Source organism: Neolamprologus multifasciatus, chromosome 11, assembly GCF_963576455.1.
Source record: "Neolamprologus multifasciatus chromosome 11, fNeoMul1.2, whole genome shotgun sequence".
Taxonomy (NCBI): domain Eukaryota; kingdom Metazoa; phylum Chordata; class Actinopteri; order Cichliformes; family Cichlidae; genus Neolamprologus; species Neolamprologus multifasciatus.
Window position 1 is genome coordinate 5537844 of NC_140449.1, and position 26147 is coordinate 5563990.

A 26147-nucleotide genomic window follows, 5' to 3' on the forward strand; every position below is an offset into this window, starting at 1 on the left:
TATTGTGTGTCCTGTTGTGTAGTGACGTATGGAGGAAGCTGCCATACAAGCTTTTATTGTGAAAATTTTCGTCTACCTGTTCGCATCCTTTAACTCAGGCTTGACTGCGGTCTGCAAGGATTAACATGGAGCCCTCTAACAACCAGCCGAGTTCGGGAATGTTTTCAGGGTCCTTTTATGCGTTATTAGCGGGCTTTTTGGCAGCTACTGCCTCTCTGTCAGCTAAGCTGTCGCTCGGTGCGAGCTACCTGAGAGAGATGTGCGAGACGCGGCTGAGCGACTGGAATCAAACACCTGGTGGAAGCGCAGCCTGTGACTGGGTGACACTGACTCTCTGACATCTTTGTTTTTGTATTTCTACAAATATCTAATTTCCTTGGCCTGGTTACACACACACAAAACCTCGTCTTTCACAGCAGAAAAGCGTCATACAGTTACCAGCCACTTATTACTGTTCGTACGAGTTCGGGTTACTCGAAACATTCGAGGAAGGTGTTTTGTTTGTTTGTTTTTTACGCATATCCTTGTTCAGAAATTATTCTAAAGCCCCTTGATCATAATATCAATCATAATAGCCCCTGTTCCACTGAATTTATTAAAGAGTTTTCTCGTTTCCGACTACTACCACCCACTCTATTTCCGAATCCAAACAAAGATGGCAGCCAGCCGGTGTTACACCGGTAGAAAACAGTAAAAACTTGGAGTAATATTCATGCAAGTAATCAGAAGCCTCTTAAAGCCTCCATAAAATACCTTAAACATTTAATTACTGTGTACTTAAAGGTTAGCTCTGTGACTTAAATGAATGTTAATACAAGACGAGCACAAACTGTTGCCGATTAATATGAATAATAAATTAATTCATTAATGATGCAAGCTGATAGTTTTGTTCTCAGTAACTAGCTTTAAAACATAAGCCAAACAGGTGTTAGTATTGCCATTAATTAGGGCGTGTGCCGGTACATAGTCAAAATTAATGTGATTAACAGCTGTATGATTGTTTTTCTGTGTCTAACTGTGGTGGTGGTTTAAAGGGTTTGGTCATTAAACAGGCATGTTTGTCAAAGTGTAGGCTGTGAGGTAATATGATATGTTCTTCCTGGGCATGCATAATTGGAAATGGAGAAACACTGTTTAGGTAGGGAATCTGAACTAAGGTTCTGCACTCAGTTCTGGTATTTAGCCAAGTTTCCGTGACATTTTTGCTGCAGAGGGTAAAGTTGTGTTTTCGTGTGCATCTTGCTATACCTTGGCCTACAGCTCCACATCCCCCTGCGGCTGCTGTGCGGCGGCCTGCTATTCGCCTGTAATGCAGTCATGTGGACCACCTTCTCCAAGGCACTCCGCCATTCCACCTCTACAGCCAGGGCCACTGTCACGACCACTGCATCCAACTTCATTTCCTCTGTAAGCTCTCTACATATGCTGAACTAATTAGATTTTTTCACAACACTCTAACAATAAAAGGGGAACATTTTGACTTTGCATTCAACATTCAGATTACTGTTTTATATTTATAGTGAATGTGTTCTTCTTCTGTCCAGGGACTGCTAGGGAGGCTCTTCTTTGGAGAGAGCCATGCAACTCTGTGGTGGGCAGGCATCTCTCTCACTCTGTGTGGACTGCTGATGCTTCATGGTTCAGCACCTCAGACACACCCACAGGAAGCAGACAAGAAGGACCAGTAATGCATGTTGGAGTTGCTCCAAGTATGCAGCCTTAAAACTGTTGACTCAAAGAGCAGTTCTGTCAGGTTCTCCGCCTGCAGAATTGACTGATGTATACTTTTTAAGAGTTCTTCCTATAAGACGAACAACAACTGCCTTTTTATGGACTTTCAACTGAATTCTGATTCTTTAAGAAAATGAGGGGTTCCTGGGACTTGCACAAAATCAAAAAACCCTCATATTATTATTTTTTTGTACCTGTGTGGAAGTTGATTTTTTAATGTGTGATGCATGTATTACAAACCACACTGTGACTTGCTCTGCATTGGAATACTGAGTGGAAATGAATATTTTTATAAATAAAATGGAAGTTGAACAAATGAGGGCACTTAAATACCACATATTTTGTGCAGAAGAATAGCCATCTCACAACCATGCTAAATTTACTCTAAAGAATTGAGAATGATTAGAAAGTCAATTGATTTGAGTTTGGCACCACCTTGTGGTACTTTTAGGGATAGCACCGGAGAAGACTGCACGCCCAGAAAATTGAGGAAACGTTTTCTCCACCTTCACCATGTGCTAATGTCGACTAGTTCAAACTAGTTGCAGCTGAATATGTCACCTTACAATGCTCACAAAAGCTAGAAAGCTCACACAAAATTATGCAAATGACCAGCTCCAGTAGTCGGCAGAAGCGTAATGATTAAAGGCTGGAGGTAAAAATTCAAAATAAACCCTCTCCACATGGGTCAGTGACAACTACTAAACGATAAAGCCAAACTCCGGTGTGCAGATCTGTTTTGTTCAAATTAAACTGAATGAAAATTTTGAGGGCACCGTGTTTCCCCCGGGACAATACAAACAACATGCCTGCTGTTCTGTCTGAACACCCATTTATTCCAGACCACTTAGCTGTGCCTCAGCTGCAAATGAGGTGTAATGTTTTCTCCAATTATGATACACACTTCTACCACAACAGCTGTATTTGTCTTCTGTGATTGGCTATCATCAAAGGCATCGAAGCAGGAGAGCTGAAAGTGGTCACAGTGGAACAGAATGGAATCAGTGCAGAAAAACAACAGGTGATAAGATGTACCACAATGTAAGGAGTGCTCTGACACGTTGATAAATATGTTTTTTTCCTTTCTCGCAGTCGATTAGATGAGATGATAAGGCAGTATGAAAAAATGTTCCTATTAAGTTTTGAACTGGACTGTCAGTAGCTTTTGGTATACAATTCAAACACTGCAGATGTATTTGCTAAAAACAAACAAATAATTTGTCACTAGATTAAAAAAAACAAACAAACAAAAAAGAATGACCATTCATACGAGGAAGGAACCCACACAATGAGTAGATTATTAAAGCAATGTAAACATGATTAAACATAAGTGATCCCATAATGTCCAGCAGCCATTTAGCAGTTAGAAGCCCTTATCCTCCAGCTTACATACACGCACAATAAAAATCCTCTATATGAAGTCATCTACTGCCCTTTTCCCACATGTGCAATGGAGCGAGAAATATGAAAATGGCAATTTGAGACAGTCTGGAATCAAGATGAGTAATAAAACAATGTAGTGTTTCAAACATTTGCTCAGTAAAGATAGATAAGGCACGAGGTGAGCTCGAACTAGTTTCTCAGACATGGGTCAAGCCTAATCTTAGACTAAAAACCTTTTTCCAAATGGAGAGTTTGTATTTGTAGGCTTAACCGTTATCTGTGAAACTGGCTGTTCAAATCTGGGGGGAAGGCAAGAAGGTTGAAAGGAACCGTTTGTGCTACAGTGCTGGAGCAGAGCTGCTGTTAGTGGTGTTCTGAGGCAGCTCAGGGAGGCACTTTACAGTAGTCTCTTCTCCAAACACTGAGCTGACTGAGCTTTGAGTCCTCACAGCGTTTTCCTAGAGACAAATTCAGGAAAATGCTGCAGGTTTGGCAGATTTAGTAGAGAAATATGAGATCCTTAAAATGCACATTAGACCTTCACTTATGTGTGCAAGTATTAAGCTAAGATACTAAAGTTTGATAATGGGTGCTCCGCACACCTATCACATGGCTACACTCAAGGTAGGAACAGAAACTGTAAAAGGTAATATATCCAGAAAAAGGTCCTGTACATAAAAAAATGCAGACATAATTAAAAATAAATTCTGGGCCGTTTTTCAACATTTAGAAAGTCCAGTTTCAAAAATATCTTTGTGCTTGTCAAGAAACCCTGCCAGTCTGCAATTTATGCTTTCCCCAGCAGGTGGCGCTAGTTGAGTGGTATCTCTATGACATCCTCCTCGATGATCTCTCCCTGGGGGATGGCGACGTGGTCCTCAGGGTTCTTCTTGCAGCTCAAGCCTGAAAAAGGGCTGCACCAGGACAGTGAGAAGGGGCCTCCGAATGCAATCTGCATGGCCTCCCAACACGGAACTTTCCCCCACTTCCCCGTCTCCCCCTTCAGCCGCTCGATCCCCTGCAGACAAAAAACAGTGAGGTTCTGAGGTGAAGGAGCAGAGAGACAAACAAAGCAAAAAAAACAAAAAAAAGCACTGCATGGGATCACCTGCATGCACCATCAATGACATCCACAACACAAAACTGGTGATAGTATGTTACTATGTGATGGTTTTGCTTTTTTGTGCTATTCCCTCAGACACTTAAACATGTCCAGCTTACGTAAAAAAATAAAATACAAAGTCTTCAGGTTGAGGGTTTAATAATTTAAAGAGTTACTTGTCATTGCTGCCTGTGTGTACTGGCCAGGAAGCAAAGAGAACAGGACTGGCAGCGGAGCCAGCTGCTCTAATGGTTGCTAATTAACACCTAAACTGATCTGCAGCTGAGGCTGATGGGAATGTGATTACTTTTACAGGTCTTTGTTCCTACAACAAAGCACCAGAGACATATTTGGACTGGCTGACTGTCTCAAAGCACATTTAAGTCCAGCTGGAGTAAATGAGGCTTCAGTGGATGCCCTCTTGGTAATCATTTGTCTTGAGGCTTAGGCTAATGCAGGAAGCAACAACAGTAACAGTAATGATGCTTTCATCTGGGCTCCCACTCAAAACTTGTCAGCCTTTCTAGAAGTGCTAAATCAGTCATTTTTAAGGAGTCTTTAAAGCCCTGCTTGATAAATACGCAATGTCTGAGTTTTGGATGCGATTCTGGCTTTGATGTCCAATGTGTGGGTGGGTGTTGAAGCTCCAGCTTCAAAAATGTTTGGCATTCATTAAAGTAGACTCAATATTTGGGGTTCACGACTGCTGTCCAAACAGAAGGCACTTGAAGAGGTCACCCTGAACTTTGAGAAGGTGGAATAGGATTGTTTTTCCCTCCAGTTTGTTAGTTTTAGGCTTCATTTCAAGATGGCCAACAGTTCTGATTTCTAATGTATAATGGCAAAAAGTAACGCTGACAGATACTTCTAGAACTAATGTAAGAAGTTATTTAAGAAGGACTGTGTTCCAAGATATTAACCTAAAACAACATGTACTCATCTGGATGCAAGCTCAATCATCCAGGTAAGGAAATCCTTATATGTTGCTTCTGTTCATCTGGACGAAACGTTTCTCCCACTGAAAACGCTTCATCCAAGCATCATTGCATAATGACTGAATGGCGAACAATGGGCAGTTGAGTTTTTTGATCATTAATATGCAAATTTGTTATCACCGCTGATCAAAAACCATTGATCAATGGTCATGAGTACCATTCACAGAGAGTTGGGGATTGGCTGCAATCACAGCATTGTAAGACGGTAGGAGGTACCGTTAAGCCCCCTCCTCAATTCATAGATGGTCGTAAATTGCCTCCTTGACTCCTGACGGTGGTGGTTTCAGTCACTGTGCAAAGGTACTGTTTTATAAACCTGCAATCAGCTGACATTAAAGAAGTCACTTGGATGAGTGACAAAGCGTTTCTCCCACTGAAAACGCTACGTCCAAATGAACAGAATCAACTTTTTGGGGCAACATGTAGTTCTGTGGGCTTTAGAGTGCTTACGGGGTTAGGCTAGCAGGTGCCCTGTTTATAGTCTTTATGCTTAGCTAAGAAACTCAAGTACATGCCACTGAAGGTAGTTTTTGGGAATTTTGTGTTTTAAATGTAAAAAAAAAACCCAAAACAACCTGAGTCTTGACAGAGTATTTTTAGTGACAATCAAAGATCCATTTGGGTAACTCAGACGGCTGAATCTAATATTAGTTTCAACTTTGGGACTTATATTTATGCAGTGCAAACAGTGGATTTTACAGCCATCTTCTAGTGTACTGGTGCAAAGATTGCTTCATGGCCACAAGTAACAGTTAACACCAACTGAGAATTTAGAAGCATGACTTCTGATGAGTTTTAACAGTGTCCTCTAAATGCTTTAGGTTCCATGTTATTCAATTTGTTTTTAAAGAAACATGCCCAACATTTCATGCTGCTGTCCAAAAAGACTGGCATGCACTTCAAAAAGAAACAGATGGCACATGCATCACATTACAGACAGAACTCACTCATTCATTCAAACCGTTTGGTTGAAGTAAAACAGCAAAGGAGGAACTGAAAGCACACGTCGGCCTTCTGATTGAAGCGTGCACACATGTGACATGTCAAGCTTGATGGGACGGCCAATGTGACTGCTGTTCGCAAGCTTACCTCAGTCAAGATTACAAAGGGCTGTCTGCTTCGGAAAGCTTTCGGCAGAGTGAGTTATCAACCAAAGCAAAAATGCATGAGTGAGGAGAGGACACAGTATCGGGGGGAGGAGGATCCCAGACGTGGGAGCAGAATGGAAGACAAGGACGGAGGGAAAATGCGGGATGTGAGGGCCATATAAGAACTGTGTGCACGGGGGAGAAGGAGGAAAAAACCCCAACAAAAAACCCACATCTGCTCCGGTATTACTATTTGAACATAAAATAAAGGGACAGGCAAAAGTAAATAAATGCACCTCCAAAAAGGAAGCAAACACAGTTGTTGCATTGCATCTGAGAAGAATTTATTCTCTGTGCATGTGCTGAAATCTCTTCAGAATATTTAGAAAGAATTAAAATTTCTGTAAAAATAACAAAACAAAACAATAATAATAATCTCTGCCGTCACTCAGCTGCTTCATCATACCAGCAGTGTTTCACATACACAATTAAACTAGCCTTCAGCTGTACCATGCATTCAAAAACAAAGGATACACACAATATCATGTAAACAAAGAATAGAAGAATAAAACCGCACACTTTGGAACAAAGCAGTTCACCCAGGAGAAAATCTCAAATGATAAATACAAAGAAATACAAAGTGAAATTAAATCTTCTTCTTTAAGTACTTTAAATTGAATAGTGAATGTTAATACCTCGGTTAAATGCTTTGTAGGCTGGCGTGGTGCAGAAATGAATATTCTAAATCCACGTCTTCTCTTTAACCCCGAACACGATTTTATACATTTCCGGCAGCGAAGAGGATTTTAAACTGAAGCCAGTGTCCCTTCAGAGCAAATTCATATCAAAGGGTTCCCAAATAATCGCAGAATTGTGGGTTTTATTGAATTTGGCACACGCTCACAACATCAAAACACCACATGGGCTTAGAGCTGTGATTCACTGGCACGTATTCATGCAAACAGAGTGTTAGTGGGAGGCTACTGTAGGAGGCTAAACCTTTCTTAAAAAAAATAACACAAAAAAAACCCCATCAACATAAAAAACAAAAACCAGAATGAACATATGTTGACAGACTGTCAGCATCATTCTAACCCACATGTTTTTCCTGCTTAAAGACAGGCTGAGGTCGACATCTTTGAAAGGCTTTCCTTTTCCTTCCTTTAGCAGAACTCAGACTGCCAGCTTCAACACTGAGAATCTGGTTCTGTTTGCTGGAACAAACAGAAACCTCCTGGTTTGTTTTAGCCAAAAATAAGATGCATTTCTGTGCTCCAAGAGGCTTTGTTTTTCTTGAGCATGTATCAGAGAGGAAACAGGGACAATGTTGTAGGTGCTAAAAATCACTGAAAACATGATGATTAGGCTGCAGCGTGACTTTTTGGTCTTTTTTGTTTAATCACAGAGATCCTCCAAAACGGACTTTCAATAGCTGATCAAGGGTCAGCTACTAAATCAGACCTAATTTGCTTTGCTTTTCCTTATTTTGAGCCATACTTTGTGTTATTATGCTGGGTGCTTATATCAAATAAGTTTCAAATAATGAGGGGAGACTTCAGACTGCTCTAAACTCGGTTTCAAACAGTTTGTTCTACTCTTTCCTCTGTCTGATGTCAAAGACAGAGGATCTCTCTAACATGGCTCTCTGGCTCTGACTGTGGACACAGAAGCTCCATCCAACTCAAACATTCTTTTTACAAGAGGCAGCCAATCAGAATATAGTTGGTTTTGAGAAAGGGCTGCCTCAAAGGTAGGGAACTACACCACCTCGTTTCAGATGAGCACGAAGGTCCCTCACAGGATAAATAAAGATTACTAGCTTCGCTTTGCATGATTCACAGTTTAAAGAAAACAGAGACCAAGAATGGAACTGTGGAGCTGGGAATGAGCATAACAAGCCCACTTTAAATATTCAGTACATCTGCTATCCTTTAGTCACAGCAGGCTATCAGCTCTGCTTTTTGGTACCACTGCAATCCCTTGCCTCGTGTAGTCTTACATTAATGAGAACCCAAACGGTTAAATGCAGTGTAATGTGCAGGTTTTTACATGATGAGATAACAGAGCTGTTTTCAAAACTGCTTTCAACTCCACCCTGAATGTAAGAATGAGACAATCTGAAAGTCACTGCTAATAGGGAAGAAAAGGGAACTATTAGAACTCTCATCACAAACATAACAGACCAAAAGTCTTGGGATTAACTTTTGTCCTAATAATGAAATTTTAAAAAATCTCCCCAGAATGAAAAAAGTGAATCAAAGAAGAGCAAAAACACTCAAAGGTAGAACATACATAGAAACTACAAGAGCGCCACCGTTGTGAAGTTCTCATGGCTGGGCTTACAGTGCTGCGTCCTCATTGGTCAGCTACTTTTAGACAACAGTCAGTGATGCACAGATTCAACAGGCGGTAATACCTAATGTCAACAGCAGTCATAATAACATCTGAGTTAGGACAGACCGAGGGACAGCCCATTCTCTAATTAATGGAGTTTTACTTTCAGTCCACTGACATGTTCGTCTAAGTGTAACTAGCCCACATGAGAGCTTTGTGTCTTTGCTTTCACTTTCTTTGCATTTGATTCTTGAGAGATTTTTTTCAGTAACTATGAAAAATCCCACTGTAACAAAGGCAAGATGTTGATGTGCTATGTACAGCACTATAACAGAGGGTCGGCCTGAGCGTGGGTCTGATTACTGAATGGTTCAAACAATCCATTCCTGAGTAGACCCATTTAAAAGCTTTATCCAGTCCATGTCTGGAACACACTGACATTGAGTAATATTTAAAGGGTCAGTTCATCTAAAAAAAATCCACCAAGCTCTCTACTGGCATCAGAACAGCTAATGTGGAATTACAGTAACTCTAACCCTGATGTGTGATTTTAATATAATCTGGAGACCTGCAGTTTCCAGCCAGTTTTACCCTAAAATAGTCCTTAAAATGTCCTAAAACTCGGTGCTTCGCCAGTTTATGAAGCATTTTTGTTCACCTTATACATCATTTCCTATTTTCACTGTAATGAAATTAGCTGGCAATTACAGGAAATACATAATACCTGCTTTTTCTTTATAATTTAGCTGAACTAACCCTTTAGGGAGAAGCAAAAAGGAAACCGTAAGGAGAGAGAGGGGCTTCTGATAGAGGAGAAAGAAAGCAGGTCAGAAACAAACAGATCCATCACAGTGTTTGCAAACACGACTGTAAAGTGTTTCTTTTTCTCTGCAACTCGACTCACTCAAGGCAACACAAAAAGAAAACGTATAGAGCACTTAGTTGGCAACACAAAAAAAGCACATGAAAAGCTGTCCATTGCTAATGTGGGATATACAGTGTGAATCGCGTTGAGCTGTGTGTGTGTGTGTGTGTGTGAGGGGGGGGGGGGGGGTGCAGGCCTTCCCACTTTGGTTTTGATCACTCCCTGCGCTGAGCCTTCACACCACATATTGGTAGGTCTCAGCCTTCCCGTGGTCGGGGGTGGAGAAAGGGCTAAACCACAATATGGAGAAAGGGTGTCCGAATACCGCCCTCATGTTCATCCACTTAGTTTTTTTAGCCCATCTTCTCTCTTCCTTTTTCAATTGCTCTATGCCCTGAAAACGAGAGACAACCAAACTTCAGTTGGTGTGCTTTTGCGGCCCAGCGATCACAGTAATCACAAACTCCAAATACCCATTTCTGTATTAGAAAGATAAAAATAAGATCATCGCGGGCTGCACGTCAGGCGCTGGTGAGTTAGGACAGTGGAGAGCCGATGTTGTGCCCTTCCCTTGTGTGTTGCACAGCCCTGTGTATGCTAACGCCCTCTCTTCATAATAAATAAGGTCTGGAGTTGCAGACAAAAAGAAGTTGAAAACAGGGAGAGTTTGGTTTGGTGAGCTATGCTTCCCATGCACACAGGCGCTGTGTGCTTGATTATTTCAGCTCCAAACTTCAGAAGACAGAGATTCCTTCTTTCGCTGATACACTGACAAACGCACCTTTATTATAAAATTGCATACAGGCCTGCCCTTCATGAACGGCACATTAGACTCGCCACCAGGGGGCAGACTACTGGTAATGAGCAGGTGTAAAATCTGGACTCTGCTCAGCAGTTTAACTGGTAAACTTTTTTTTTTTGCATGTGTGTTTTAGTCTCCTTTATTAAAGTGAGCTAGCCAATGCACACAAAGCTGCGTGCACTATTTGCCTGTGAAAAGTTGTGACTTTATTCAGTTTAACCAGCTCACCAAAGACAAAGTGAGTGAGAGAGAGAGGGGTAGTAACACTGGGAGAAGGATGAGGATGGATGTATAGATAAATCAGGCTAATGAACCTTTTGTTACATGAGACATCTCCACAACAGAAAGAAGCACAGGAGTACAGAATTACTACTGGAAAGGACTGAAATGTTGCTATTGTCTAAATGTCTCGTGTGAGGAAAGGTCCTATTTACAGATTGATACTGCAACAGTGACAGACACAGTTGCCTCATACTTTAAAAGACAGTATGAATTAAACATTGCCAGGTTGGAGTTAAGGCATTGTTATTGTCACTCTGTCATAAAAAAGATGGAAAAACAGCCAGTAGGAGGTGACTTCCTTTGGTTGCAAAAACAAATCAGGCTCTACAGAAGTCGATGATCCACCTCTGCAATTTCTGATATGATGGTAGGTGTAACTCAAATTATTTGCTTTTAAGGCACTTAGGGTTGAAGTTCTGCTGCAGAGTAAGAGACGTCAGCTGATGTTAAAGATATTCATGTTAAAAGAAGTTGAGAGTTGCAGCAGCAGGGAGAAGTCCTGAAGCACAGAGGAGTTAAAAGGAGGTGGTTAACAGGATGGTAAACTGGGTCACTTACGGTCTCGTCGGTACAGATGGAGTGGACTTGGGTGCCGAACATCACAGAGGTGAAGATGAGGAAGAGGAGGCCCTCAAAGCACAGGAGTATGAGGAGGATGACTGTTGCTGGAGGAGAGAAGGTACTGCACTCTGGGGGAATGGGAGGGAGGTGGACACAGGGAAGTGAAAGGGCAAAGAAGAGATTCATAGAGGAACTGCTGCACTTCTATCAAAAAACTACTGCATCCACCTGCAGCTCTACAGTGATGATGCAAAGCTTTGAAGCCAGCAAGTATGAGCTTAGGTCAACTTCTTAAAGACTATTGTATGGGATCAGGAAGTTACGGCATCAGTAACTGGAAGGAAAATAAATGTCACAACAAAGAAATAGAGACAAGATGTACTCATGTCAACAATATTTCATATTTTCATTTGTCCTAAGGAGTTGCAAGCATTGCCATATAATGACACTTATAGTGGCAGGACATAAATATCTGTCTGATGGCCCAAAATGATCCTTTCCTCTAGCCTGTGGTCTGATGTATGTCCAGATTGTTTGTCTGCCACGATTAGTGGACTAGTCACGATTACGTCGACTATCAAAATCGACGACTAATTTAATAGTCGACGCATCGTTTGAAGCTTTGTAAGATCATAAAAGACGCAGGAATAAGTAGTAGGATTTAAGAGTGTAATAACGGACTGAAACAGAAGATGGCAGCACTGCATGTACAAGGATGCCAGCTGCCGTTAAACCCCGAAGAAGAAGCTGTGTCCCATAATTCATAGCGCGGCCCAGAACAGTTGTCAACAATGGCGGCAGCTAGTTAGTTTTAATATTACTCTCATTATTCTTTCTGGGTCACAAAATAAACGTTTAACATATTTTCAGGCGAGAATGTAACTGTGTAAACCTCAAATATCTGCTCAGTTTATCAAGACACCACATATTTTCAAAAGTGCTCCGACGTTTTCAGAGACGTCTGTTACCCACTAGCTCGATGGCTAGCCGGGGGCTAGGCTAACTAGAGCCGTGAGAACACCGGAATCGTTTTCAAACCCACCGCCTCTTTCGCTACTCAGGTTAAACATGATATATGAGTCACTTAGATAACTTAAAAATGTTATTGTTTGGCTTTTTTTAGTATTTTATTTGTTCCTGAGTAAATCTGTTTGGCTGAGATTACAGTTTTAGTTTTTACACAGCTGAATAAACGTCAAGCAGACAGCTGATCATCAGAAGTGTGAGATGCTCGAGAATTTACTCCGGTGTCCCGTTATATTTTAGATAGCAAGGAGTTTATTAAACTTCACTGAAACAATCTGCAAATTTCATTAAAATTTAATAAACTATCATCTTGCCTTTATTTTTAGTTAGCACATACCTTAAACACTTAAAGCTGTAAGCTAATGATAGTTATATAAGAGCAGATGCTGCTGGTGCAATAAGCTGTATGTTTTACGTCCAATGGATGATGATCTGATTAGTCGACTAATCGCAAAAATAATTGGTGACTAGTCGACTATCAAAATAATCGTTTGTGGCAGCCCTAATTCTCTTGAATATTATGGACCTAAATAGCAATTGCATTGATAAGCTAAAAGCCCACCAAAAAAATAATTTGAAAGCTCAGCAACAAGACCTCTTTCCTCATGACGCGGTTATTCCATAAACCTTGATTATGGATAAGAAGTTGTGGATTATTTTTTTTTGCAGTGCCTGGGTCATAACTTTGGAAACTAAAAAAAGCCAACATTTTCAAAACTGGGCAATTCACATGGAAAAAAATCTAGCTGGACAAACACCACTATAGACCAGAGGGAAAATGTGCAGCTTTGATTTTGTGTTGTATGTAGATGCAGTGGGGTAAGATAGGCTCCAGCCTCCCAGCACCGCTGAATAGAATAACCGATAGAAAGTGGATGAAGATCATATATGTATACCAATCAGGCACAACATTATGAGCATCTGCCTAATATTGTGTATGTCTGTGAAGGTTCTCAGTCATCCAGGTCATCGTAGTCAAAGAAGCTTGCAAAGAAAAGCATCTGGACTTCTTTAAGTTACTTGAAGACGTTTCACCTCTCATCCGAGAAGCTTCTTCAGAAGAGCCACCTCCACAGGACAAGACTCAGCTGTCCATCTGCATCTTAAAGATAAAGGTCACTCTTTCGAGGATGCCAATGTTCACATTTTGGACAGAGAGGACAGATGGTTTGAAAGAGGAGTGAAAGAAGCATCTATGTCCACTGTGAGCGACCATCTTTGAACAGAGGCGGTGGTTTACGACACCAACTCTCTGCCATCTATAATCCAGTTTTGAGTTCCCTTCCCAGACGCCTTGACGCCCACTCACATCCTGGGCCATCTGACCTCAGGAATTCGCATGATAAGGTGGGGCCAGGTTTCACAATGAACTCACCCGAAACTCTGGCTGATTGGGACCCACACCCAGTTTCACACCTTGTCTCAGGCGATTAGAGGATCATCAGGGGGTCCTTTTGTCCCTCTGTGAGGGGAAACTCCCACTAGGTTTATATCTGGGACTCTCCACCATTTGACCTTAGAACTGAAGAAGCTTCTCGAATGAGAGGTGTCTTCAAGTAACTTAAAGAAGTCCAGACGCTTTTCTTTGCAAGCTCCTTTGACTAATATTGTGTAGGTTCCCCAGTCCTGACATGCACTCGACAGATGTGCTGTGGTATCTGTTCTGCAAGATGTGAGGTGGGGCCTCCATGAATCAGACTTGTTTCTCAAACACATCCCACAGATGCTCGATTGGTTTGAGATCAGGGGAATTTGGCGTAGCTCATCTACTGACCACACGAGCCAGCCTTTGCCCCCCTTTGTTGAATTGCAATGATTTTTGTGGCTGTAGAAGGCGTTTCTGTTTTTTTGTCCCCCATTTATGTAAACAGGGTGGGATAAACACAAGAACAGATATATGGTCCTTTAAGAAATGGAAACTAATGTGAAGAATATTGTAAGATGGTTATGTATGTAAATACAAAATATAAAATCAAGCAAATTTCTTTTTTTACTGTTATGTTTGAGGGAAGATGTCTATTTACATCTAGAGCTCTGTTCTTTATGTGTTTGAAGGCTAAAGAGAACTGTGAACAAGGAAAAAGCACTTACTCGTCCAATCATCTTCAAAGCAGTAGAGGAAATGGAAGACCACCATGACCAAAGAGTGGAGAGAAGTGAGTGCAATGTACATCTGGGTTAAAAAAGAAAAATGAGAAAATGGATACAATGAGCAGGAACTGACAACACAGGCTAACCACAAACAGAGTGGCGTTTACCAAGAAACTGTGCTCCATTTCTTCAGCAACAACTGGTGACTTTATGATTAAAAATCATGTGACAGGCGTAACCTTCAGGGTGTTTTTCCGTCAATTTACAGACTAACAGTGGACTTACTGTGAAAAGCACAAAGTACTTTTGGTTGTTCTCTCCAACACAGTTGTTGACCCAGGGACAGTGGTGGTCCATCTTCCGTATGCAGCGTTTGCAAACACTGTAAGAGAAGCGCAAGACGCAAATTCCACTGAAAACCAGGATGAAAACGTTTTGTCAATATATAAAGAAACTAAAAGACAACATGAAATATGGGATAAACTGAAAAAAAATGAAGGTTTTTAATGCAAATACTGAAGTTTAAGGATTTACATTCTCTGCATTTGAGCAAACAGGAAGCTGGTGGTAAGGCTGGTGCTAAAGCTGGGTGTTCTGTGCAAACAGCAAATCATTACTGGATTTCCTGAGAAGATTTAATATGTTGCTTTAGTGCTTTGTGACTACAATCATGCCTATGAACATAATTAAAATATAAAGGCCCGATAAGCTATACTATTCTGTGTGTTTGTTCATCGCCTATCGCAACAAGAATTCACTGAATCCACTTTAGTAGTTGGTACTGACAGGAAACTGAGTAAGTGACTGAATTTGAAGTTGTTTAGTTGTTCTCTCTTACTAGTATATTCCTTCTATATAGGCTACATGCAGCCCACATGAGGTAAATGGGAAATTAGGATGCAAACCTAAATAAGTATATATCATGCAGTTTGATGCATTTTAGCAACCAAATGCTGTCGGGTAAGATTTCCATTTGAGCATGACTTAGGTTTCAGCAGTTTTGTGGGAAAACACAATATAACTTTATTGGTTTTATTTTGAAGGGAAATGCTGTTTTTATTTTAAATGCATGTACAACGATGAACCAAACCATTAACTTATGTGAAAGCAGTTGTTGAAACTAGGATAAGAAGAGAGGTGAGGATCAGTGAGGGGCAGTGTGGCTTCATGAAGAAAAAGAGCCCTACAGATGTGACGTTTGCTTTGAGAGTGCTGATGGAGAAGTATAGAAAAAGTCAGAAGGACCTCCACTGTGTCTTTGTGAAACTAGAGAAAGCAGAAGATGCCAAGAGAGGAACTGTGGAACCGGAGGAAATCAGAGGATGGAGAGATGTGAGGGTGGCTCAAGACATGCCTGAACAAGCCTGGACTAAAATGTTACAAACTAACAGGTGTTACAAGTGATTACTCTCCAAATCTGACAGAGAAACAAATGTGGGCGCTTTTAAGCAGATGCAAGACAAAGTGACTGAAATTGTTATTTTTGCAGAAGATACTGTGAAAGTGCTAAAAAATTAACCCTGTTAATGATGTAATCAGGGAGAGAACACTGAATCACAATTAGTTGCACATTGTTTGATTGAAAATGGTGACATAGGCTACCACAGAGCTGTCAAGTGACTCATACAGGGCCAAGTGATGAAGAGTGTGAAGAGTGACCAAAAGTAGACGCACTGTTTGGGTTTATTTCCTCTTTTATTGCTGACACGCACTACTGACAGTCTCTCTGTCTGTTTCCTCGGCTCGGCACCTGCATTCTGACCTCTCCACTCTCTGCCCCGGGTTCACTAAAATTCACCGAGAGAGAGATATCGTTAACTAAAAACGTCACACACCTATGTCACCAACCACCACGGCATTGCCCCGTGATCTCACTGCACCACCCCTCCCCTGCAGCTGAGTCAGGGACCACACCTCCGCCACAAAGAGTATGGGACATAAGAGCAGAAATTTAAGAGTTTTGGAGAAAGAAAGGTAAAGATATTTTAGAGGTCTGAGATGCAGATAGAAGAGAAATCCTGAACTACACTACACTAATGCATGATCTAAACACCAAATTGAAAAGCAAGGGCCTACATGCACATAAAATATAAAGCCTGGTAAAGGCCTTCATTTGAAAGTTGCAGTTTCTTTCAAGCCGACTGGAGAACAACATTCTTACTCACATGCAGACAGAGAAGATGTTGGTTCTCTTCGGATCTACTTTGATATGTGAACAAACTCAGTGAAGAGGTTTAACAAATGCAAATGCAGAGCTTCTCTCAGTGATCATCACCTCTCCACTATCCTTCACATTTCCAAACACTGAATCTGACTTCAACAGACTTGTTCAAGCACAAAACAGCCTATATTTCTCTCACTGAACAAGAAGAATTGAAATTGCAGGGGAATTCAACTACAAACACAATAGCAAAAGTACTTTATACAAAGTCGTACGATTTTGTTTTCAGGTATGTGATAAAGTGTTTTTTACTATGCCATTTCTTATTTTCATTGTATAACTGTAACATCTACACCTCATTTAATTGTTTTTCTTTATTTTCATGACTATTTACATTGTAGATTCTCACTGAAGGCATCAAAACTATAAATGAACACATATGGAATTATGTAATAAACAAAAAGTGTGAAATAACTCAAAATATGTTTTAGATTTTTGATTTTTTCAAAATAGCCACCCTATGCTTTGATTACTGCTTTGCACACTCTTGGCATTCTCTTGATGAGTTTCATGAGGCAGTCACCTGAACTGGTTTTCCAACAGTCTTGAAGGAGTTCCCAGAGTTATTGAGCACTTGTTGTTATTTTTTTTGCCTTCACTCTACGGTAGGGATGGGTATCGAAAACCGGTTCTTGCTGAGAACCGGTTCCCACTGTTTCAATTCCTTGGAATCGTTTGCCATTTTTGCAAACGATTCCCTTATCGATTCCAGTCGCCCCGAATGACGTCACCACATTGCGGAGCGTCATTTACCTGGCAGGAAACACGGCGGCTCAAACGCACAAAAGTTTGGTTATACTTTACGAGAACGGATGACAACAGGGCAACTTGCAATACTTGCAAAGTAGATATTTCATTTAAGGGAGGAAACACTACGAATATGCAAAAGCATTTGCTCACATGTTGTGTTTTTAATTCCGCTCTGGACTCGTGAATCTCAACCCAGCTGCAGCAGTAACGTTTGCACGTCTTCTCCCGTTAATGCGGCAGGTAAATAATCAACTAACAGTGCATATTATGTTAGCGCGAACTGCCTTATTACAACCTGTATGGCCTTACAACCTAATGGCATTAAAACCTGCCATTACTTTGCGTTGCATTTAGGTGACCATGATGAGAGAGACAGACAGAGTCTGGCTCAGATGCTGGCAGTTCTTGCTGCAGTCTACCGTTAGCGTCTCCTTTCAGGCCAGGATAGACGAATGTCACCGAGCAGTGACTCAGTTTGTGGTAAAAGGCTTGAACCTATTTGCCACAGCAGATGCTCCCAATTTTCGGTAAGTGAATGTGTTTAATTGTAGGCAGGAACATTACTGGATATCTTGTGTAATTGCTACAGAAGAATATTTATTTTATTATTTTACATTTACAATTTTTTTTCCTGGGGACCCTGTGACACCCCATTGAAGAGCTGTAGGCTGGATCTCTTAAGATCTCACTGTTGGGTTTGTAAGGCCATGTTACTCCTAAATTTCTATCTTGTTCAAAGAGAAGATAAAAAACAAAGTTCTAAGCTATTCGACCTTAGTGTTCTCCTTTTTTAAATAGAATCAATAAAGAATCAAAAATGGAATTGGAATCATGAAAATCTTATCAATACCCATCCCTACTCTACGGTCCATCTCATCCCAAACCATCTTGATTGGGTTTAGGTCGGGTGACTGTGGAGGCCAGGCCATGTGTGTTTGGGGTCATTGTACTGTTGAAAAATAAATGATGGTCCAACTAAACACAAACCGGAATGGAGTGGCATGTATCTGGGCTCTAATCTGAGGTGCTGTTAACTTGCGGTTTCTGAGGCTGGTGACTCAGATGAATTTATACTTAGCAGCAGAGCTCACTCTTCCTGGGGCGCTTGATGGTTTTTGGGTACACATTCAAAGTTTTAGCAGTTTTCTGGACTGACTGACCTTCAGTTCTTAAAGTAATGTTAGATTCTTACTTCTCTTTACTTAGCTGATTGGTTCTTGCCATAATATGAATTCTAACAGTTGTCAAAAGGGGCTCTCAGCTGTGTACAAACCTGACTTCTACACAACAAAACTGATGGTCCCAACCCCATTAAGAAGGAAAGAAACGCAACAGATGAAGCCTGCTAAGGCACACCTGTGAAGTGAAAACCATTTCAGGTGACTACATCACTGAGAGAAGGCCAGGGGTTTGCAGCACTCTCAACAAAGCTAAAGGTGGCTACTTTTGAGTAATCTAAAATATAAGACATTATTTTTATTTGCTACATAACTGCGATATCTTGCTTCATATAGTCGATATCTTCAGTTTGTATCTATAATGTAGAAAGTAGTAAAAATAAGGAAAAACCACTAAATAAGAAGGTGTGTGCAAACTTTTGACTGGTAGGGACACACACACAAATGTTTATTTGGCTATCTTTGTGTAACCTCTGCTCCCTAACTGTAACCACCAGGTTAAGCCAAACCTTCGTCTGAACCTAAACCTAATTCTAAATTTAATCCAAAAACAAACTCTTAACCTTCAAACAGGCTGAAACTACAACAGAATCTCACAAAGGTAGCACCCTGTTTTTTTATATGCTTTTATTGTAACTGTCTGTTACTTTATTTAGTCACTCATGTTGCTTTATGGATTGGTTCTAAAAAACAAACAAACCACAACATCTGCATTTTAAAAGCAATCACACCCAAACACATTCAGTGTATTCTACAACTAGTTCTCTTTTCAAACTTGCCTGCATGTGGCCTGCAGGCCAAATGTAGGGTAAATGTAAATACAGCCTGACCAATATATCACCACTTTTGTTATAGGCAAATATTTTAGTGTCTGCATTTGTATGTGTTTATAGCAGCCAGTAAATGAAAAGTAAGCAAGAGAAGGGAAAACACCCTTCATCTGTGTTAGAGGGCTGATGTTGCATACTTTGACCACCAGAGGGACTCTGATCTGAGGAGAGTGTGGCACAGTGTAAACAAGTAATCCACAACTTGATGTGACAATAAAACCTATTTTTAGAATCCGCTGTCATATTATCTTAGTAAGGACTCATAAGTAGCTACACACAACAAATGTTCTGGAAATTGGTTTATACTTCATAGGTAAGAAAGAAAAAAATATCACCTGATATCAGATTTTTAAATGAACAAATAATGGTATTTGTCTCAAAAATCCTGTATCGGTTGGGCTCTATCTGTAAGCTGCAGCTAGAAATAAGTAACCTCGGTCACTCCCTCCGAGAATGGGAATTGCACCAGTTTATGAAAGGTTAAAATCGGGGACGTTACTGCACTAAAGCGATGCATAGGACTAAGTTTGTGAATGTCAAATGCAGCAGTGGGAATTTCGCATCCTTTTTGCCCTACCTGCAGTGGTGTGCTCGGTCAGGCTTGATGCTGCAGCACTTGGGACATTTGTAGACCACCTGTCCTGGTTTCAGTTGAAGGCTTTCTATGTATTCCTTAGTGGCGTTTCCTTTTGGCACGGCCCCCTAACAGGAAACATGTGCATAAAGTAGATGATCTCAGTTATATGTGCAGCTCATTAATCACCATAATGGTCATTTTATTAAATGTCTGCTACATTAATCAGAACTTTATAAAGCTAAAGAGCATTAAGTGTCAGCATGACATTGAGCATTAAAACAATTTGCATGCATGAATAATCCAATGCAACCTGACTTACAGGGTCAGTGCACATGGCCCTGAGGTGAGAGGCGAGGGCAAGGAAGGCCAGAGTGTTGAACAGAGTCCCGTTCACAATACTGTACATCAGGTTCTTGGAGGGCAACAGCATCACAAACAACACCACAAACTCAGCGTACAAGACCAGCAGCCAGGTGATGATGGCACACACAATGCCGCAGGCATCCCTGATGAACCACATGGCCGAGGCAGAGGAGGAAGTGATGACGTCTTTGGAGATGGGGATGCGCTGTTCCTCCTGTAGGCAGCTGGTTCCTCCCCCAGCCCCAGACTGTCCACGGCTATGCTCCACATCCCTACATCTGTGCACCGGGCTCTTCATCCTTCATCTAAGCTGGATTCCTGCTCCTGCTGCCACCAATGGACCCACAGCGCCTTCAGGCCTCCGCCTCAGTCACCGCATGCTAAGAAGTGAGGATGGTTCAAAGATTAGGTACACGAGCTGAAGGTTTAAAACAAACAAACAAACACACAAAGAACAAAAACTCAAAAAATTTAGCCGCCAGCTGTCAGGTCAGTTTTATAATGCAGGCAGTGACTGGTTCAGTCTTTCACAGTGACTGTTGGGTTTTTTTTATATATATCTTCTTCATTTTTTTTTAATTTTGATATTATATACAACTAACTCCACATCTTATTTAAAGTTCATTTGTAAGTTTTCCATAATGCTACAATGATTAAATGATCTCATGTCTAGGCACTGTGGTGGTGATTGCACCCTTTTGTTCAGCTCTGAAATACTTTTTTTTCACAATCTGTCATGATGATCTAAACAATTTGTGAAATAAACAGAACCTCTAAATATCATCTTAAATACGTATTTTGTTAAATTAACTTGTATTTGGGAAAATTACAAGTTAACTTTTTCAAACTATGACTTCTTCACCATTACTGCTACTGCTGCAGGATGCATTACAAAACTGATATTGAGTATTTTCCTGGATATCAGTATCAAGTTTCAAATTCTAATATCGTGAAAACCCTAGTATCTATCTCCTCTTCTTTACTTTATGAAATTTGATGTATCAGCTTACATAAATGCCAAGACCTGGCATAACTCAGCAAATAGCCAATATCAGCTTATTATTAACTTTTTTGAGCTCTAACAATTAGAAAATATTACACATATACTAAAAATCCTATTTCTCCAAAAGTCAGATCACTACCAGAGCCTTGATATTTTCCTTTACATTTCTAACCATTAAAACCTAGTGTATGCGCAATTTGGTGTTATCAACTAATCACTGAACAATGAAATGTGAGCTTTGCACATGTGCAGTGTTACACCTGGAATGACAAAGCAGATTTTTGACAAACCCTTGTGTTACAAGAAATGTCGGTTGAAACCGAACTTTCTTGTTTGCCGTGACTGGGTATGTGGACAAATAAATTGTCAGTTTACACAAAAACTATCAACACAGTTCTTTTGAGCATGTTTGCAACATTACTAGAGGAAAAGAGGCATAAGAGTTTTTAATCAAACATTCAGACAGCACTCAGGAATCCTCTACATGGTGGATGTTCTTCTACGGACACCACAGGATTCTTCAGCCGACTCCTCAGAAGTGAAAGCTGGCCAGCTGCATGTCCGAGCTTTGTCTCTGCACTCAGTTTTACACAACCTGGAGCTCCACCAAACACACGAAATGTCTGGTCAGTGAAAGGTCACTGAAAGGTAGCAAACTGTTATCGTGACCTAATGCAACACTTCTCCATTCAAGACCCAATCCTCGTGTAAGTTACAGCTGGATAACGGGATGATGTATATGACCTGAGTGAAAGACAGTAATATAGCTGTCAAAGTACATATCGAGCAGTCACCTTAAAAAATGTGGCTCGATGGTTCCCTGATTATCCTGTTTTCATGGGCGAAGGAGTTACGATTTCGCTGCCATGTGTGTAGCAGCTTTACCTTCAGCCACGTAAGAGCGATAATACCGGGCTAATAATGTAACATTATTAAAATCTATTGAAGACTACTTTACTGCCTGTTCTAATTAAAATCAATAAGGTGCTGAAACATGGAAAGCGGGCTTAACAGCGAGCGACACATTACCGTCAGCCCATTGCTAGCTAATACTAGCTACGTAGCTACCATATCAGCGTAAGCGTCTAAGTTTTCTCATATTTATATAACAGTCCTTCCGTTTACATGCAAAACAGGAGGAATCAAAGAGCGCATCAATGCCTTCACCTCATTTTAATTATCATTATCTTCCACTGAATCTCACCTGAACGATGCGCATCCGCCGGTGGCTTTCTCCCCTGCTGCTGTTTGGTTACCCACTCGACGCCGTGCTCCCGCCCCTTCATGATGACGTCGTGGCGTAGAAGACAGAAGACAGCGAATGGAACCACGATGAAGTTTTACGCGTCAGAGAACGCGTCCAAGACGCACCTATTTCTGGTATCTGCCTCAGTACCAAGGCCGAGTATTTATTAAATCAGTTTTAGATAAGAAAAGCGGAGAGTGTAGCACAACGAAACACAGTCTACAGGAAAGAGCACACAAAGGCTAATGACATTCTGTAGTGGCATTTAAATGCACGAAGGGATGTTAATTGAGGGACGTTGCAGGTTTATCTGATTCAGTTCCAACTATGTGCTGGATCCAGACAAAATGAAGGTTTAAGCATAGTCTTAAAAGTGGAGAGAGTGTCTCTCTCCTAAACCCAAACTTAGAGCTGTTTCAACAGAAGAGGGGCTTGATAACAGAGGAATCTGGCTGGCCTTTTACTTTTAGAAACTTAAGGAATCACAAGGAAGCCTTTACTTTGAGAGTGAAATGCTCCAATAGGATAATTATACTATGAGGTCTGATTATTCATAACTTTGTAATTTTTAGATTTTAAACTTAATTCTGAGTTTAACAGTGTGTCAATGAAGACAAGCTAATATGGGAGAACATATTGAATATCCAGTAGTGAATAGAGTCATTTGATTTATGGCAGTGCAAACACATAAAAACTGATGGTCTCAAGGCTGTAAAAATAAAGCCAGGAATCCTATCACTTACCTTTTTTAAAAAAACATTTAAGGTAATGGTAAGGTTATGACTTTAGGACACTAAACAACAGACCTCTGTTAAAGCTGGACTACATATGAACATGTGTTACAATCAAGGGGTTGGGTGGGTGCAAGTTTCACTCAAGTTTCACACATCCTGCATAACTTTTAAATACATTCTTATTTTAATTTTTTTTATTAACTTTTCTATCTAATTGATTTTGATTCAAGATTCAAAGTGTGTATTGTCATATGTCATAAGAGAAAAAGGCATTTCTCTGTGCAATGAAATTCTTTCTTTGCTGTCCACCCACAGACGCCGATTAATATATACAATAGAAATAGAACATATAAATACAATAGTACAAATAAATAAATAAACTAAGACAGAAAAGGAGACAAAATATGGAGATGTGAAACAGAGATGTATGCAAAAGAGCATAAGCTTAATATGCTGGCTTAATATGCAGGATGACCTGATGTGCAAAAAAAATTATTATTACTGTTCAAAAATAGGTCAGCTGTTCAAGAGTCTGTTTGCAGTGTGGAAGAAGGAGTTGTTGAGTCTGGATGTTCTGGATTTCACACTTCTGAACCTCCGTCCTGAGGGCAGAAGCGTGAACAGTCCGTGTTGGGGGTGTGTGGGGTATTTGAGGATGGAGGCAGCGCTCCTCTGGACTCTGCGATGGTAGATGCTCTGCAGAGAGGGCAGTCCGGATGATCTTCTCCGCAGTTGTTATCACTCTCTGCAGGCATTTGCGGTCCATGTCAGTAGTGCTGCTGTACCATGAAGTGATGCAGGTGCTCAGTGTGCAGCTGTAGAACCATCCTCTGCCTCCTCAGGAAATACAGCCGCTGCTGAGCCTTCTTGACCAGCTGTGTGGTGTTCAGTGTCCAGGTGATGTCCTAAGAGATGTAGACGCCCAAGTACCTAAAGCTGCTCACCCTCTCCACTTCTAGGCCCCAGATAAACAGCGGCTGGTGAGGCCTCCTCTTCTTCCTTGTGTCCACGATCATCTCCTTTGTCTTGTCAGTGTTGAGGGTGAGGTTGTTGTCCTCACACCATGACACCAGACCTGCCACCTCCCTCCTGTAAGCCGCTTCGTCCCCCTCCAGTGATGCGACCGATCACTGCAGTGTCGTCTGCGAACTTCAAAATGATGTTATCTTTGTTGGAGGTGACACAGTCATGGGTGTACAGGGTGTAGAGGATGGGACGCAATCTTCTGGAACGCCAGTGTTTGTAATAATGCTGGCTGAAGTCCTGTTGTCGATCCTGACGGACCGGGGCCTGCCAGTCAAAAAGTCCTGTAGCCAGTCACATAGGGCTAGGTGCAGGCCGAGTGTTGCCAGCTTGTGAGTAAGTTTGTGTGGGATGACAGTATTGAAGGTGGAGCTGTAATAATCAAAAAAGTACCCTGATGTATGAGTGATGTAGGACTTATTCGTCCTCTTCTGTGTTTGCTTGGGTTCAGACTGACAGTCAGAGTGCAATGAGTTCTTGATCCTGTCAGAGAGCTTTTCTTTTTTTATTGAGGTGAAGCAAATGTGCATGTGTTGCCTACTCATAAAGTAATAGTCCCTTTTACTGCCTACGTCATCACTGTTTATAAACTGTAAAAGGGCCTATTAAAAATGTCATCCTGAGATTAGCTAGAAACTAGCAAACCTGCTTGAGTGAGAAGGGGAGGTAGGTTAGATGAGCATAAAGATATATACATTTATATGGATACACTGTAATAACACGGGAATGGTTGGTGATATTAAAGTCCTGTTTGTGGCACATTAGTATATGTGAGGGGGCAAACTCGTCAAGATGGGTGGTGGACATGGTGGCCATTTAGAAGTCGGCCATCTTGAATACAACTTTTGTTTTTTCAATAGGAGGAGGGCCATGTGACACATCAAATTTATTGGTAATGTCACAAGAAAAACAATGGTGTGCTTGGTTTCAACGTAACTTTATTCTTTCATGAGTTATTTACTAGTTTCTCTTTGTTCACAGCCATTGACATGTCGAAGACGTTAACACGTGAGGAGCGGATCAAAATTGTATTGATATCTGGTGAATGCAGTAACCGGGTCATTGCAGCACATTTCAATGCAAGACACCCTACGAGACCACCCATCTCCCATGCTACAGTTAGCAAACTGCTTGCTAAGTTTCGTAAAACTGGTTCAGTGTTGGATTTGCTAAAATGTGGACGCAAGACAACTGTCACTAATGAAGAAACATCAGTGGCTGTCCTAGCTTCATTCAGTAAGAGCCCACAGCGTAGAACTCGCCGCATGTCACTGGAGACTGGCATTAGTCGAACATCCCTTCGGTGGATATTAGATACTCACAAATGGCACCCTTGCAAACTCCAGCTACTGCAGCATCTCAACGAGGATGACCCAGATCGGCGCCCAGAATTTGCAGAATGGGCAAAACAAAAATTGGAACAGGACCCTCAGTTCACGCAGAAGATTTTGTTCAGTGATGAGGCAAACTTTTATGTGAATGGTGAAGTTAACAAACAAAACCACCGCTATTGGCCTGACACTAACCCACATTGGATGGATCCTTCCAAGACTGTTGGAACAACAAAAGTGATTTTGGTGTGGTATATGGGGTACTGGCACGTTCCCTGAGTTTTTCTAGCAAGATGGTGCACCACCACATTATGGGTGCCAGGTCCAAGCATTCCTAGATGAACAGTTTCCTGGAAAGTGGATTGGTCGTTGTGGGCCAGTTGAATGGCCCCCAAGGTCTCCCGATCTGACCCCCTTAGACTTTTATCTTTGGGGTCATCTGAAGGCAATTGTCTATGGTGTGAAGATATGAGATGTGCAGCACCTGAAACTACGGATACTGGATGCCTGTGGCATTTCTCCTGCGGTGTGAAGAGTGGGAGAAGAGGGTTGCATTGACAATCCAACACAATGGGCAGCACATTGAACACATTTTATAAGGGATGAGGAACTTGTAAATAACTCATGAAAG

General features: G+C 41.1%; 2 protein-coding genes across 4 annotated transcripts; one reads left to right on the top strand and one right to left on the bottom strand.

The window, feature by feature from the left end:
* Positions 1 to 125: 125 nt before the first annotated feature.
* Positions 126 to 2988, top strand: LOC146507671 (transmembrane protein 42-like). The gene is made up of 3 exons (XM_085178441.1): positions 126 to 320; positions 1261 to 1407; positions 1545 to 2988. Exons 1-3 carry the CDS (start codon positions 126 to 128, stop codon positions 1686 to 1688), a joined length of 486 nt encoding a protein of 161 aa, XP_085034567.1. The 3' UTR covers positions 1689 to 2988.
* Positions 2494 to 22514, bottom strand: zdhhc3a (zDHHC palmitoyltransferase 3a). 3 transcript variants are annotated; one of them, XM_085178419.1, is made up of 7 exons: positions 22387 to 22514; positions 20136 to 20559; positions 19817 to 19941; positions 14546 to 14642; positions 14261 to 14342; positions 11141 to 11271; positions 2494 to 4132 (listed from the first exon to the last, which is right to left on the bottom strand). In XM_085178419.1, exons 2-7 carry the CDS (start codon positions 20475 to 20477, stop codon positions 3926 to 3928), a joined length of 984 nt encoding a protein of 327 aa, XP_085034545.1. In that variant the 5' UTR covers positions 20478 to 20559; positions 22387 to 22514; the 3' UTR covers positions 2494 to 3925. The 3 variants fall into 3 exon arrangements, with proteins under 3 accessions (XP_085034545.1, XP_085034546.1, XP_085034547.1); XM_085178420.1 differs by having other exon boundaries at positions 20136 to 20597; positions 22387 to 22449; XM_085178421.1 differs by lacking the exon at positions 2494 to 4132 and adding an exon at positions 4342 to 9892.
* Positions 22515 to 26147: the final 3633 nt, after the last annotated feature.